This window comes from Vidua chalybeata, chromosome 17, assembly GCF_026979565.1.
Source record: "Vidua chalybeata isolate OUT-0048 chromosome 17, bVidCha1 merged haplotype, whole genome shotgun sequence".
NCBI classification, from domain to species: domain Eukaryota; kingdom Metazoa; phylum Chordata; class Aves; order Passeriformes; family Viduidae; genus Vidua; species Vidua chalybeata.
Window position 1 is genome coordinate 974,639 of NC_071546.1, and position 16,455 is coordinate 991,093.

At 40.2% G+C, this 16,455-nt stretch overlaps 1 protein-coding gene across 5 annotated transcripts in view; it reads right to left on the reverse strand.

The window, feature by feature from the left end:
- The window catches only part of RALGAPB (Ral GTPase activating protein non-catalytic subunit beta), a 62,053-nt gene that overhangs the window by 16,904 nt on the left and 28,694 nt on the right, over positions 1-16,455 (reverse strand). For 4 of the 5 annotated variants that reach the window (XM_053958371.1, XM_053958372.1, XM_053958374.1 and 1 more), the window contains 10 exons: positions 15,874-15,988; positions 15,506-15,653; positions 12,930-12,994; positions 12,639-12,771; positions 10,531-10,664; positions 8,465-8,647; positions 6,314-6,465; positions 4,474-4,661; positions 2,216-2,322; positions 511-663 (listed from right to left, as the gene is read on the reverse strand). In XM_053958371.1, the coding sequence (XP_053814346.1) occupies positions 511-663; positions 2,216-2,322; positions 4,474-4,661; positions 6,314-6,465; positions 8,465-8,647; positions 10,531-10,664; positions 12,639-12,771; positions 12,930-12,994; positions 15,506-15,653; positions 15,874-15,988 (1,378 nt within the window). The remainder of the gene's footprint in view (positions 1-510; positions 664-2,215; positions 2,323-4,473; positions 4,662-6,313; positions 6,466-8,464; positions 8,648-10,530; positions 10,665-12,638; positions 12,772-12,929; positions 12,995-15,505; positions 15,654-15,873; positions 15,989-16,455) is intronic. The other variant, XM_053958373.1, reaches the window with a different exon arrangement.

Consider the following 16,455-nt stretch of genomic DNA (forward strand, 5'->3'; position numbering starts at 1 on the left):
AGAATAGTTACTAAAACACTTTCAAAAAGATCTTGCAACACTGCAAAGTGAGCACCTAAACACCCTGCTGGCATAGGAGAGCTCTGTGAATATCCAGTAGCAGCTATGGCTTTCTCCTATTCAAGAGGACAGAAACGAAAACAAATTAGATCCTGTGAAACCTTAAAATATTTGAGACGTGCACTCTCTTCTTCCTCCAGAAACGTCTCAAAAAAGACCTTCCATTTCCCCAGAAGAAGCAACAAAGTGCAAGTCATTGCTTCCTACAGTACCAGGATATTAGGGTCAGTAATAAAACATGTTGAGCAGTGTCTCCCAAATAACACAACCAAAGCATTGGCATCTTCCTGGAGAAGTGCATAGATTTAACTAATTTGCAGAGGTTATTATTCCATTAATATGAAATTGGACAAGCCAAAGAGTGAAACTATTTACAGTAAGACATAAGTGCACAACTCATGAACAGACAAAAACCCCAAGAACAAAATATAGTCAGAGACAATTACTTACTTCCTGATTCACGATTTCATGTAAATCAGGAATGCTCAAGTCAGCTTTCACAAATGGAATCTTGTCCACTTCTTCAGGAAAAGGGCGTTGTTTCACAGTGTGTTTCAACCCAACATCGTTTTTAGGAGCTGGTCGAGGTTCTGGTACAAATGTCTGACAAAAAAAGGTTGTTTTTACATTCAAGGTATTGCATCACTAGACAATAATATAACAGATGAAAAACATTTTCCCTCCCCACCAAAACTACTATTAGTGAGCAGCACATTATTAAAAAACATTAAATACTTTAAATTACTAGACTTGCATTGAAAACGTGACTGTAAATTTTAAACTCAACTGTCCATTTTGAAATCTATGAACCCTGCTAAGCATCTAGCCTGTAAACAGTTGCAAACCTATAAAAAAATGGCAAGCTTACATAGCAACATCTTATTTTCAGCCCATTCTAACTGTATTTAGAGAAAGCTGGCAAGTATTTGAGAAGCTCCATTTCAACCCTCCAGACTGTGATGATCACAACAAGCCAAGGCCTCAAAGACAGCAGCAATGCTGTGGATCAAGAGATGCACTGCCACAATAGCCAAAGGATTTGCATCATGGATCATGATGCAATTTTGACATTGCTACTACATCATGTTCTATACTGTCATTATGCAATTCCAATCTTCAAGTTACCAAAGAAAGCAACAAATGATCTAGGTGCAGGTTTAGAGATGGATCAGCTCCAAGCAAGCAAGACCTTTATGGCATCTTTAGTGTTGTTTTGTAAGTTTACTACTCATTACATTTCAAAAGGGCAAAACCATTAACAATTATCTTATAGAATGCCTTCAAGTTGGAAAAGTTCCCTTAAAACTGGTGAGGAGGTCAGCAGTCAGATCATGGCTTGCCCTTTAGTGTAGGAGGTAGCACACCTGGACTGAGATTATTTAGCCAAGGGTCTCAGCTCCAGAGATAGCAGAGCTCCAAACACATCCTGGATGGTCTCCCCAAAGGCTGCTTCACAGAGACCACATTCATCTAAATGTGAACATGCCAGCTAAGACTGACAAGCCCTCGTTTCAGCTACATTAGTGCCTTTCTTTTACTGAGGGTCATGAGAGGAGTTTAAAGATTTGGAGAAGTTCAGAGACAGAAATTTTCATGACAAGAGTACATGCTCCATTAGATAACTGCAGTAATAAATTTTACTGTAAAGTAAGACTGAGGTATTTCTCCTCCACCATTCCTATCCAGAGCTGTTCCAGAGTTCATCTAGGTAATTCCAGGTTTACAGCCATCTTTGCAACATCAGGCTTTGTAGCTTGAAGACCTGTTCTCTATGCAGCACCACATTCTACACCTCCAGACTTCACTCTCTCTGCTGCAAGGGCTTTGCCTGACAGCTGAAAACTAGCCCTGCCTACACACCAAATACACCGTACCTTATCCCATCACTTCAGAAGATGATTTCAGAAAAAAGAAAACTCTCCCTCCCTTAAGCAAGTCTGCAAGTCGAGAAAGCAACAGCACTTTCACAGCCTGTAGTTAATATTAATCACAAGTGGTAAAGAGTCACCAGAGATGTGGCACATTACCTACAGCTAAAGGCCCTGTGGCTCAGCCTTAGTGTATAATCACCAGCTCTGGGGGGCTGTCTCACATTAGTGGAATTTCTGCTGAACATCTCTAAGTTAAAGATTTCTTTATGGGCTTTGATAGAGACCTTTTGATTTGCTTTAGCTCCTCTTGGCAAAAGACAGAGTTGCTGGGCCCAGGCAAATCTTCCAGATGTCCCACGGATCAAAACCGTGACGGAGGGGAAAGAGTCATCTGCAAAGCACATGGGCAAAGAGAATAAGACATCATCATATACTGCAAACAGTTCACTGTGTAATCATTCAACAAGAAGAAAATGCAGGCATGACAGCAGAGGTTTTTCTTTCATGGTTAATTCCTCCCTGACCCTGAAGAAAACTCCTGGTGAGAATCAAGCAAATCTCTCTGCAGCAGCTAGTGCTAGTTGACTATGTCAGTTCAATACTTGCCAGCTCAGTTTCAATATTAAAAGCAACTTTCATCCAAATTCATGCAGATCACATTTTCTCCAAATATCTCCAAGGAAATCAAAGAAGATTGTCTAGCCACTGCCTGTTTAGGTGAGACAATGACCATATGGAGACACCATTTCCATGATGCTTCCAGGACCTTCTTCAACAGTTCCTCACAAATAGCAGCAGTAGGAACAGTGGAAGGACAAAAGATAATGGTCAAACAAAGACTCAGAAGATTCTGACTCCACATCGTCAAGGAATAGGGAGACAGAGAAGTTGTCCTCTCAGGTTTGCAAGACCCACTTGGACAACACCAGGTTGTGTTATCTTGGTCCAAATCCAGTGCTGGCCTTGTCTACAGTAGGAGGTCAGACTACAGAGTTCTGAGGTGCCTTTCTACTGGCACAATGATGGTTTTAACATTGCAAGGATTTCAGTCTTCCGTAAAGAAAGATTTAAAAGGCCACCAATATTAGTCACCTTAGATGAGATCATCATACTTCATCATAAGCTTTCCTTCTTAAAGATATTTGCATTTATCTTCTGTGCACATAAACCACACATTGGCACCATCAGGTAACTAGAACTCTACTCGTTCCCCAGAACTCTACTCCTTCCCCAATATTCCCTGGGGACTTCAGGGTGCAGCACAGCCTATGCACACCCTGTACATAAGCACACACACACAAAGAGAACCCAAAGCAGCTCCTCAGTCACTCACTTCTGTGATCTGCCTCAGAACTGGCCTGATGTACTTGTGCATTAATGCAATTAATTTTGTAATTCCAAGGGGATTTGTAAGCAAGTTATACACAGCAAGAAAAGATAATCTAACTTTTGATTCCAACAGCTTTGCAGGATTCGACAGTAACACATTTAGCAGAGGCAGAGTGAGGATGAGAATTGCTTAGGCCATTCTAGTACACTCTAATCCACTCCAGTCGGGAACACACTTGCTCCAACACAGACTGGGGGTGGATATGTGGCAATGACTCCCAGCATTGTCACTTCCTGCAAGATCTATTCAGTGATTTTCAACATGGTCAGAGCACTCTGGACCACAACTCAACTTCTCAGCACTAGTTCATGCAGTTCTATGCAATATCTGCTTTCAAGATTAGTTTTTAGGCTCCATCCTATCTACAGATGAGGAAAATGTATTGGGGACAGTACATCAGCTCTAACATAAGTTAGTCTTTAACTGAGGTAACATGTTAAAGAATTTTCATCTGTTCTAATAGGTAACACCATGACTTACGAGGGATCAGTTATTCTGTTCAAAGCATCATTTAATACCAGATTTTTGTAATATAAGTTCCTGATGGCCAAAGACCATGAAGCTGAAATGAGTTAAGACTCAGCTGTGAAAGGCAACACCCTGTGACAAATCTCCTTTACAGGAGGTGTCATCAACAGAACAGGATCACACATGGGAAAGTTGTAACAGTTCCTAAGCAACTAAAACCACCTAAGCTGAAAGCACCCATAAAAATATACAGTAACAGGAGGCCTAAAGCAAGCAGCAGTAATGGTGCAAGCATAAAGGAGATGTACTAACCATATGTTAAGCACTTATCTCTATCAAGTTTCTGATACTCTTTAGATTTTTTATTCTTGTACAAACAAGGATGTTTCAAAACGTAATGCTATTGCTTTTGTCCATCACCCATTATTTTAATGGTAGTCAGCAGCAAGTATGGGATCTAACTGGTTGAAAGATGACTTGGACAACTGCATGAACAATTTGGGTAGGCTTTGGGTAGTGCACATTTGATTATCACTGGCATTAAAGTTATTCCCACCCAGAGCAACACTCTTCTCTGTGTCTCACTGAAACATGAGAGAGACACTTGATGAAGTACCTTTGTTTTGCAGCTTTGTACAGACAGTTTTAGCTTGAGAAAGAAGGAAATGGGAAATCTGAACTTACTCTGTTCATTCCCTAGAGGCTGCTCCAACATGGCCAGGATGACACTGTTATCCAAAACAAAGTAACGGAAGCTGTGCTTGTTTATGGTAGGGAGACGGGAATATTTAATTAACGTGGTTTCATTCACCAAGCTGCAAGGAGAAGCAGGACCACTGGGAGAAGGAAATGCTCCAAGTAACTGCATAATGCTGCAAGTGAGAAGAAAGTTGAGAGTTATGTCAGATTAAGTGAACTGTTCCACCCAAGTACAAACTTTCACTCCCATTCTTCATCTGTATCTCGACCTAGCAGTTACATTATCAGGGCACATCTGCCCTCACCCATCAGGTTGTTTTAAGATAACCTGCACCTTCAGAAAAACGTGCATGAAAACCTACAAATAAGGATACTCTGTCTATAGAATGAGCTTCTTTATAACCCAGGTTATAAAGATATTAAGACATTCTTTAAAGCATGAAAATCTGTACCCCTCCATAGCTTTATGTTCATTTTTAAAACATTATTTCTCCAACCATCCATACTGTAGCCCTTTCATATTAACAAGCAGGACAGATATGGCAGTGCCCTAGTTAAAACTGCCTTTGCTTTCTTCAAGTACAGATTACAGTAACTTAAAGCCCTTTAAGGGGTTGGCACACCTTAGGTGACAGGATCACACAAGCACAACTATCACTCATGGTAATCTTCCCTGGAAGAAAGCCTCCGGGTGGGGGTCCAACAGTGCCCACCTCCTTGGAGCCACAGCTTTAGGAGATCCCTAGAAGCATTGTTTTAAACCATTTGAAGTTGTACAGGGTCTCACTAACACTATTAGAAATTGAAAATTTCTATGGCAGGAACCAGTAATGAGAGTTGTCCAGCGTTGGACTGAAGTTCACATGATCTAAGTCAGGACTTTACCCTTGACACCAACACCCAGAGCAAAAGTAAGTCTATTGATTTTTCCACTTTACTGTGAAAACAGTTTCATCTCTCTAAATAAAAATAAACACTTTCAGGCAATAATATGGATTTGTCCACAAGTTCCAATAAGTAGTTGCTTTTTCTAGGAAATTACACAGTTGTTTTTACTAACAGTAATGTTTATAACAGTTGGATTCTAAAGGAGAGCAAAAAAGAAACCAGTCATTGCCTTTTGCAAAACATATTTATCCTCCCCATCCTCAGTCTGTCCTGTCTGCCACTATGCTGTTCAGCCCATAACACAGTGCTTTCCACCTTCGCTGGAGCAAATCCCAATTTTCCTCTCTGTGCTTCCCTTCCCCAACCCACACATTATCTGTAACTGCATTTCCAGCAGAACCTCTCAAATATATTAATCAAGCCAAACGCTGTGGGCAGGAAGCCATCCAATCCTGCTTCAGTATACATGTGCTGCTTGTGCCACTCCCTGCTGTCACACAGTGTCTACCAGTTTCCCAGCCAGAGTGGGGACAGCATATGTTATCAGGCTTAGGAGAAGAGGAAATGGGAAGACAGGATCACTGGGGTAAGTGAAAGAGAGAGGGAACTGCTGTCTGCAGAGAGGTCTGGCCAGGAACAGAACACCACGGCTGCAGGAGGGTCTGGGTTTTGCTGTACAAGGAAGAGAGGAGGCAGGAGGGGAAAACAGTGATCAGAGTAATCTGTTTTCTATTAACACCTGCAAGGGGAGGGGGAGAGATCTCCCTGCAAGGGGAGGGGGCGAGCACAGCCCTGCCCAAAGGGCAAAGATAGGGAACTTCTGCCTAACGTCTTAAACACTCTTGTTACATTGGGGACCACCAACTGCAAACACCCTATTAAACACTCTCAGACAAGGCAATATTGAACATTAAAGGTGCTCTGACAAATTACATACCATGTCAGTGTAGCTTCAGCAGCATCCTTCACTCGCATGGATGCAGGGTTTGGTTCCTTATCTCCTTTGTACTTGACCTCCTGTTCACTGTTTTTGGATTTACTCCCTGAAATGCCCAGCTCCACAATCTCCAGTACCTCTTTTAAACAATCCTAAAACACAAGAACCACCTTGAGGCAGAAGAACTTGGATAAACATATCCAAAACCTCAGGGAAACAGTGATATATCATTAAGTAAAAAAAACCACTGCTTGTAATATGAGCTCTTTCTTTAAAGGCAGAAGATTATTCCTACGCTGTTAAAATAAGATCATGTTTATTATAGAACTGGTATGTTTTCTGTTTATAGATGTGTACTTATATTACCTATTTATATTCTAATGATAAAAAGTTCTCTGAATGGATAAATACACACAATGTATTATTTCATTGCATGTATACCAAATTGCCAAGAGGACTATTATGAATGCAACAGAAAAACGTAAACATACTTTAAGAGATAATAAATGTAGTTATAGGATGCTCTGCAGAAGTTTTAAGTTAAGGATGAACTCATCTGGAAAGCTGCAAGAAATCCTTTTCCAAATTTTTCAATTGCGAACATTATTAGTAAAATACATTAGTATTTCATTAGTAAAATACATCATGGTATCTAAATCACCAAAAGAAAAATTAGAACATTCTAAAAGTACACTGTAAAAGCTTCAACAAATCTATTACAGGAGAGGCCAACACTCAGTAGAACTAGATATGACACACCAGTGCTGTGCAGAACAAAATCACCCACTGAAAATATTCAGATTGCTACCACAAAGGTTCAGATCTCATGGCTTGAGCTACAGAATAATAAAGAAATACTTCTCCTGAGTAAGTAAGTGATTAAAACTGAACAGGATTGGTGAGGCTGTGTCTTGGCCTTTGTCCTTCTTTATATTCATTGTTGATATAGAATAAAAGGTGAAGAGAAAAATCAAAGTTCTCCAACAGAACAAAATTAACCAGCATTGAGCTGAAAAGACTGGTCACAAAGAATTGCAGCAGGAGTTTACAGAGTAACAATAGAGCAGGTGAAATTTAAAGTAAATGTCAGAGGAGGCATCTGGAAAGCTGCATTTTTAATACTTGCAAATGTACAGAAAGGTTCTCATCGGACTACTGTGACTCAGGAATAAGCTACTCAGTGTCCAGTACTATGCACACAGTATGTAACACTGTCTCCTTATAGTGGTAATTGAAATAAAAAAGACCATAATGAAATGGAATAAAGCATTATGCAACTGACTAAACACAACCTGTGCCACATCCAGGAACCTATCCTATCACAGTCACCTACTGCCATACCAGTACTCCAAAGCACGTGCAGAAAGCATCTTTAAATGAAGTTCTGCTTGTGGGTTTTCCATCATCTTTTTAAAAAATAGATTTCTTTTTAAATGTTACAGAATAAATAAAAAATAAAGGTGTGTAATGCTCTATCTAAAAAGATAATATATAATACATGTATATCTATTATCTATAAAAACACAGGAAGAACACTAAGTTGGCTCTGAAAGAGACTAACAATGAAAACGTGCATTCAAATTTTTTTTAAACAGCAGGGCAGAAGGCAATTGAAAACATGTCTCTCATTTCCTGCTCTTTTCAAGCTTCCCAAGTAAATTCCACCTTATATTGAGCTATGCTTTGCTCAGTTTCTAGAAAATTGCTGAAACAAATTCTGATTACCTAAATATTAGCATCAAAGGAATTCTGTTAAGCCTAGAAAATGCTTTCACCAAGTAAGAGCTGAGAAATTAGGAGAGTCATGGCTACCTGCAGCAGGTAGCTATGGGATACCCCATTCATTTCTATATTTCTCTTTTGGTTTTCTCCAGGTTTCTTTTCTTCTCTCTTTTTCCAGTTTCACAAAGTAAGAAGACAGACTGAAACATTCAATCTTTTTAACTATAAAGGTAATTTTAAAGCCAAAAACCATATTGGCAAATAAAGATCAGGAATTAAAGTCCAGAAGTATTTTGCACAGAAATTATTTATGTAATTCTTAAGAAAGCTAAGCAAACCACACTATTTTAAAGTATTGAGAACAGACAGGTTGGGCACAAAAGTCATTTCAGAAGCAGCACTCAAAACCTATCCATGGGAGACTCTGACCTTCTCATCCAGCATGTCGGGGTGCTCTGTGAGCCAGACACAGAGGCACTGGAAAGCTGCCACAATCATGGAGTGCAGGTCCCGGGAGTGCAGCGGGGCCGGGCGGCTGCACTGGTAGACGATGTAGCTGCACACGGAGCTGATGGCGCGCTTCCGATCCGCGGGATCAACCACCACCTTCACCTGCGTCAACAAGGGTGACAGGGTGAGAATTCCTCCACAAGTATCTTCGAGAAACAGTTTTTGAAAACATTTCTAAATGCACTTTCAAGAAACAGCAATAAACAGTTGAGGTCTTTTTTGATTACAGCTTAAAATTGCAGGTAAAATTATTTAACAGTGATGGATATTGAAACTAAAAGTAAGGAAATGCTGCACTGAGGTGTGACCACATTGCATAACTTAGTTTCAAAGAGCAGGAGTGGTACCAGTGTGGCTTGGTAAGAAACCAAATGTAAGCTGAATTTGCAGTATTGAATTTTTTTCCCCACAAATGCATCTTCTTCAGCTCTAGCAACCCATTCTGCATCTCCAAGAACCCACTTATTGCCAAGTTTCCTTTCCATAGGGCTTCATTCTGCTCAAGTAACTTTCCCCTAAACATATTCTCAGCACAATAACTTTCACCACTGGTAAAAGGAACAAAAAAGCCATCCCTGGACAAGCAGACTGACAAAAACCCCATAACCTCTTCCCCAAAACTCACTGCAAACACCTCTCTCTGCTTCTTTCCTAGCTAGGGCTGCAGAAAGCAAGGCTCCAGACGAGAAGGTCAGGAAACAGCACAATGAGCCATGAGGATCTGCACTGTAAGGCTAAAGAACTTTCTCTCCTATTCATGGCTTGTGACTCAGCATGGGAACAGATGGATTTTTCTGCTCTGTAGCATCTGACCATGCTTATCCAAGCAGGGAGGTGGATGGACATGCTGGTGCCAGCACTGAAGCCTGGCAGCTGTACTCCACAAATGGGAGTGACAATTCAGAGCCCCAGGATTTAGCTAGAACATCTTTCAGAAGCTCATGATCTACAGCAAACAGAGTCCCCTCAAGATGAGCTTATGAAAGGCAGGCTTGTGAACCAGCACTCCTGCAGGAAACAAAATTTTTGGTTTTTTAAGTCCCACTAATAACCTGGTGCTGAACAGATAGAAGACAGGGGAACAGCCCCTACCTGAGAAAAGCTTTGGGACATGTCACCTCTAAAGACACATGCAGAACAAGTCCACACAGTAGTCCTGTAGGAGGAAGTGGTCAATTTTTTCCCACTTTGTTGTAAAGGGGAAATATTATATTCCAGGGCAAGAATTACTTCAGTTCCATGAGAATTATACAAAGACTACAATATTTAACATTAACCTGGGGATACATTTGAAAAGATAATGTATTTCCACAATCCACATAAGCTTGGAAGAAAAAAAAAAAAAAAAAAAAAAAAAAAAAAAACCCACAAAAACGAACCAAGAAGACCCTGGCTTAACCACACAAGCTGCAGAAAGCCCTGGCTCTGTATGGTGCTCTGTAAGATCCAATAATACACATTAATTCATTTCTGAACACTTTCAAATACATTCTTCAGTTCATGCTACTGCAGCAGTGAATAAACACCCAGTCCAATATGGCTCAGTGCTGACTTAATGCTTTAAAAACTGCCTGAGACACACATTAAAAGAGAGCTGTTGAGTTCCTGAAAGATTATGACAGGAAATGTTGAATTGTCATACCAGGTTATCATGGCTCCTCTAAGTACACTTCCTATTAGCAATACACTAAGTTTTATCAAGCTCTAAAAACTATTTCTAAGATGAGAGGGAAGGGGAAAAGTGGCACAACAGAAGCTTCAGCTAAAAGGCATTCCCAAGTCACGTGTCCTTTGAGCCATAGTGTGTTTACACTGGGAGAAAATTACCTACAATAGCAGTACTATTTCTTTTTCATTTCCAAACAGAACAGTTGCTGACAAAGTCAGCCACAGAATCTCTTTTGTGGCATGACTTTCACCCAAGGCAGCAGAACCACAGCCACCCTGTGAGAAGGGGCCAGAGCACACCAAGCTGCATGTCTCACCTTTGCCAGTCCAGAGAGCAGCTCCAGGGCAGCCAGAGAGATACTCATGTCCTGCCTCCACTGGGAGTTGAGCCTTTGGGTTACCAGGTGAATGCTGCGGATCAGCAATCCAGCAGCTGTATCTGTATGAAGAGCTAGGATATAACCCCAAAACCACACACCACAGGGAGGGAAAATAACTAAGCATTAGTGACAAAAAGCAAAGCACAGGCACAAGGCAAAGCAGACAATACAGACATAAAATAAACCCTAACCATCTTGAAACTGGTTGATGCCTTTTGCACAGGCTAACTCCCTCACATACTCTCCTGGCATTATAAAAACCCATTTGGACAAGCTAGCTCAATTTTAATTTTTTTAAGACATTTTGACTAATCCCAGAGCTCTGCAGCATTTCAGTAGGCAGAACAGCCAGCTTCAAGTTTTCCTATTGTACTTAAATTGTCTGTCATGTTATGTCTTTCAGTCTCCAGAAAATACATGCTTTGGTAATATATATTAAACATAAGCAGTTGTACTAAGGAACTAAGGAGAACGTGTAATTTCAGATATCTGTGTCAGAAGTTAACCATTCTTTCCACACCTAATGTTTATCAAAAGCTGCACTAGTTCAATAGACACAGATAATGAAAGAATCAGTGCTAGAGAAACAATTATTTTTAACCTTCTGTTTCCTTCAACCTTTAACCAAAAATTAAAAATAGAAAATGTTTTAAGTACCAGTTGTTCTCACTTCAAAATACTACAAAACATAAACACTATCCGTATTTGTTAAAATTTAAGTGTGCAAATTAATGTCAGAAATAAAAAACTGCTCAATGACTAGTTATAAAGAGACACGAGAACTATGACAGATAAGGCATATCCTTCCCAAAATTTAAATTACCTTATTTAACACTCAAGAACTATGTCCAATGTCACACCAGGAGCAGATTCAAGAGTCTACTATGGCTAAAGAGTAACAATAGACCATCATGTTTTCAATTTTCTCTTGTTTGAAGCATCCAGTGGAAACACGAATTCTTTTCATAAGCTCATTACAACCTTACCCTCTGTGCACAGGAAATTTTAAAAATCCAATAAAAATGAATACACTATAAAAATATATTTCAAAGTATGTCATGGTATGAAGACTGTAATTCAAATATTTAGAAGATTTTTTAAATCATACAAATGAGTGTTTTTACAAGCACTTGTCAATGAAAACCCACATAAATTAAACACACAATTCAAATGGTGTGCAGAAAACTAACACTTTGATAATTTCAAACAAGCAAATCCTTGGGAAAAGGGAAAGCACCGATATGTTTATATGAATACCTAGCATATACCGAAGCCTTTCCTGATAATCTGCCTCTTCTGGCTATTTACAAAACTAGATAAAAAAACAACACCAAACATTTTTGGTTGGTGATGACAGAATTGTCCGTCTAGGCTACAATACAATAAAGGTGATTTGTTCCCACATTTACCTGGCCAGTATCAGTCAAAGTGAAGACCAAAGGAGCAAATGAAATTTCAGGATCTTGTCAGTCAGCCAGCTTACCACACATAGATTTAGAACATGGATTTTACTACAGAGAGTCAAAAATGGACAGTACAAGACATAGCAAACTGAAATTAATTACTAAATTCTATTGTTACAGTGTATGACATCTCACAAGCCTTCTGCTTACTTTCTCTATAAAAGCCAGAGTCCCTGAAAGGTTCTTTAAATGTGGTTTAAGAAAAGGTGCTGCAGAGGTCAGGTGAGCATTTGGAATGCTTTCAAAACTAATGAAACAATTAATTTGCAGTTGGTGTACATATATCCCATTCTTGTTGACAGAAACTAAGTGTCTTGAAAATGTAAGTTAAAGTGAAGTTTGCAAACACCTTTTTCATAAGCTTTTACATTCTGATTTTGAATATGTTGAGAGTCCTTTAGTAGGGTTAAGACAACCACTGGAAAGGCACATGTGAATGCAGACTTGCAGCACACAGCTGGGCTATCCCCCTGGCTTCAAACACCTGGGCACATTAAACCTTTAGCCAGAAGCAGAACAGAAAAACCCAGAAAACATCAACCTGGCATACCGTGACAGGGTTTTCCAAAGAGCTGTCCTTACCATAATCCCTTAGGAGGGCCTGTGCTGGCCGCTCGCTGTCTGGTGTCGTGGGCTCTGTGCTGCCACCGCTTGCAGTGCTAATGCCACTGTTTGTGCGACTGTGGCTTTTGAAGAGATTGTTTTCACCACCATTCTGCAAAGTGAAAAGGCAGTTTAGAGAGATGAGAAAATTTCTGAGTTCCCTAAGCTCTCAGATACAAAAGACCAAACCGCAAGACCTGAGTCCCATTCAGTAGCAGATAAAGTGAGGAATGCATTCTTTCTGAAGTAACTTCACAGAAAAATACTCACTGTTTCCATCTGACAGCCAATGGCTTCTAGCAGTGCTGAATCCTGAACAATATTTAACATTGCACCTGCAGAATCAGATAGAAGAAGGTAACTATGGACTACAGAAGAATTCACTACTGAAAGTTACCAAGCAGCATGGAAGGTCTAACGTAGAGGTTTGCAGTCCTGTTTCATAAAATCTCTTATTAAAACACAGGACTTGCTTTGAGCGTAGCCATTTGAAGCAGATGAAAGTTGAGACAGAGTGCTTTCAGCTATGTTAAAAATGCATTGAACAGAGTCTAAAAAAGATTGAGATGGGACCTCATCATTACATATCAATATCTCAAGGTGGGTGTCCAGAGGATGGTGCCAGACTCTGTTCAGTGGTACCCAGCAACAGGACAAAGAGTAATGCACAAACTAAAATACAAGAAGTTCTACCTCAACATGAGGAAAATCTTCCTTCCATAGAGGGTGGCAAAGCACTGGAACAGGCTGCTCAGGGAGGTCATGGAGTCTCCCTCTCTGAGGACATTCAAAACCCACCTGGACAGGTTCTTGTGTCACCTGCTCCTCCTGACTCTGCCTTGGCAGGGAGTTTGACTGATATCCAGAGCTCTCCTCCAGCCCCAACTGTTCTGTGACAGGTCTGTCAAATTCCTCAGTTTGGAAGGATTTTGGCTTCAAAGAAGGGCTGGAGGGGTTCCTTGTCTCACATCAGACTGTGCTCATTTAAAAACTCAGGTTACCCTGCTTGGCAGCATCACCCCCAGATGATGAGGGAAGCACTAAGGACATGGACCTGAAACTGGCTGACACTGGCACAGGTGGTGGCTTCAGTTTAAATTTTCTGCCTCCTTCCCCTGTTTCATCCATCAATGAAAATTTAGGAAAACACAACTTACTCTATGAAGGGAAATGACAGGACAAGGAGGAATGTTTTCACACTGAAAGAGGGCAAGGTGAGGTGGGATGGTGGCAAGAAATTCTTCCTTGTGAGGGTGGGAAGGCCCTGACACAGGCTGCCCAGAGAAGCTGTAGCTGCCCCATCCCTGGAATGGTCCAAGGCCAGGCTTGACAGGGCTTGGAGCAATCTGGTCTAGTGGAAGGTGACCCTACCCAGGGAATGGGGATGGAATGAATGGTGGAATAACAGGGTGGAATGACATGAGCTTTAAGGTTTTTTTCCAACCCAAACCACTCTGTGATTCTATAAAATGTACCACCTGCTGCCAAACATTTATTGGCAGAAGGAAACAAACCCTGCTTTTTTTGAGAAGCTGGTGGCACATGTGAGAATTTCTAGCTAAACTGGAGATTCATTAATCCCCTCCAGCTAAATCCAGCAGGAAATAACTTCACATATGGAAATAGGAGCTTAAGAGGAGGAACACAAGGCAGGTGAACTGGCAGGGATTAGCATGGGAATAATAATTCCCAGTAGAAAAGCCATTCAAGGTAGAGCAGCTACCCAGTTGGCTGCAGTGCGGAGGGGCATGGGACCACAGGGGTGGGGTTTAACAAAGCATCACCCTGAGGTGTCAGACATAGTACTGGAGGTGGGACAACCTCAGGTGCACCAATGTTCTGAGGGTCTCACTTGGCAACCACAGATATTCTCACCCCTTCATCAGCACTGGGTACAAAGTATTCTTTCAAATTATTCTCCTCTAGTCTTCTGAGAGAAAAGAAACTGCTTAAACTATTGCAAGATAACCTTCCAGAAGTCTTTGCAGACTTGGATTTGTTTCCCTTCCTTTAACTATGCATCATTTTCTTGCCCTCCCCTGTTAAGCAGGTAAACTATCTGCCTCCCAGAACAAGGCAGACAACCCTCCCACACCACAAGACTTTTGCCTTTTTAAACAGACAAAATGAAGTGGTAAGGGCAAGAACACCATCATGTCAAAAAAAACACTTCTAAAAAGAGAAGACTAAGGGGGGACAAGTAAGAATAATAGGCATGTACATTTGTACTTATCTGAAAATATATTTAACTTGACAGATTATGCACTATCCAAGTTTTCATCATCTGCTTCCTTTCTGAGTATTCAGCATAATGTTAATCCACTGACTACCTTGAAGAACAGTTTGCCAAACAGTGCATAGTGCAGCTCCACACTCTATTCCAAAACTTTTGGATTTTGTCTGAGGATTTACACACTGCTAAAAAAATGTCATCTGTATTTTGCCAATGCTGGACGACCAGCCACCAATATGTCAATATGTTTCTTAGGCTTAACCGTGCCAAACCCTAAGATTTTACCTCTGAAATCCATTAGTCAGGAATCCTTCCTAAAATTATGACATTTTTACCTACTTCCATTTCTAGTTATGACTGACTTTCTGTGCTAGAATGTGCTTTACTTTTGCTTCTACTTTTCAAGTACTACTCCACATAGAAAGATTAATAAACGTGTGAGGCTTTTTAAGATGTTTTCATAGTCTGAGGGAGATTACACGTATGACAACCTGCTAGGAATTTAAACCTTCTTCTTGCAAAGCAGCACATCACTAGTAACCCATATTATCCCAGAACAGATTAAGACAAACATTTCTATAATACAGTTAATACATTAAAAAGCTGAAATAACCTAGTATCATTTGAGTGTTGTTGGGATCCGTTTCCGTTTGTAAAGCTCCTATAAGGATATTCACAAGCCTCAGCTTCAAGGACAGGAATGTTACTGGTTTATCATATGCTGAGCTTTCATCATTGCTGAATTTCCCTTCCAGGACAACCTGAAGAAAAAATACACTTATTTCAGTATCAATTAAAGATCATGTCAGCAGGGTTTCAAAAGCCAATGTTCACAGCTACTGACACCTTGTGATATGGTCTTACTGTTTCACGTTCACTGTAAGAGTTCCAGTACTAAAGAAAACACCCAATACAACCCATCCAAATCCCACTCCCAAGGAAAGAAATATGGAACACAAAACATAGTGATAAATGTACTACCTCAGACTTTATTGTTCCAAAATGATGAGGGAGAGGCAACAGAGATAGCAAGATGTTAATGGAAGCTCTTCTTAGCTCTGTGGGGTTTACATAGATTTTAAACTTTGAGAGTTCTCTGCAAATCAAAGCATCAGACAGTTAATCAACTTTTCACAAGAATCTGGAACACCACTAAGTTAATATCAAATATACACCCACCCAATGGTCTTAAGTAATTTGTAGTATGCAGTGTAGCTGTTTCTTTCTAAGACCTAGCCAAAAGAAGCAGAGGCTGAGATTTAAGCCCAGGAGATAAATAATGCTTTCTAAATGCCTAACATCAAAATGAAACACAGTACCAAGACATAATGCATACATTGAAAGAGACTATTTTAAAGTGCCTAACTTTGCAAAACATTCAGAAATCTATAAAAGCTCTGATAAGAACCTACTCCAATTTCAACAGTCTAAATTATCAACTTTTCCATTTAATGACGCATAAGATTACTTACTTATTGAATACACTGCAAAAACAGCCACTAATGTGTATCTTGTGGAAGTTTACTTTAAAATCAATAGGCTTTCAATATATTTTTGACATAT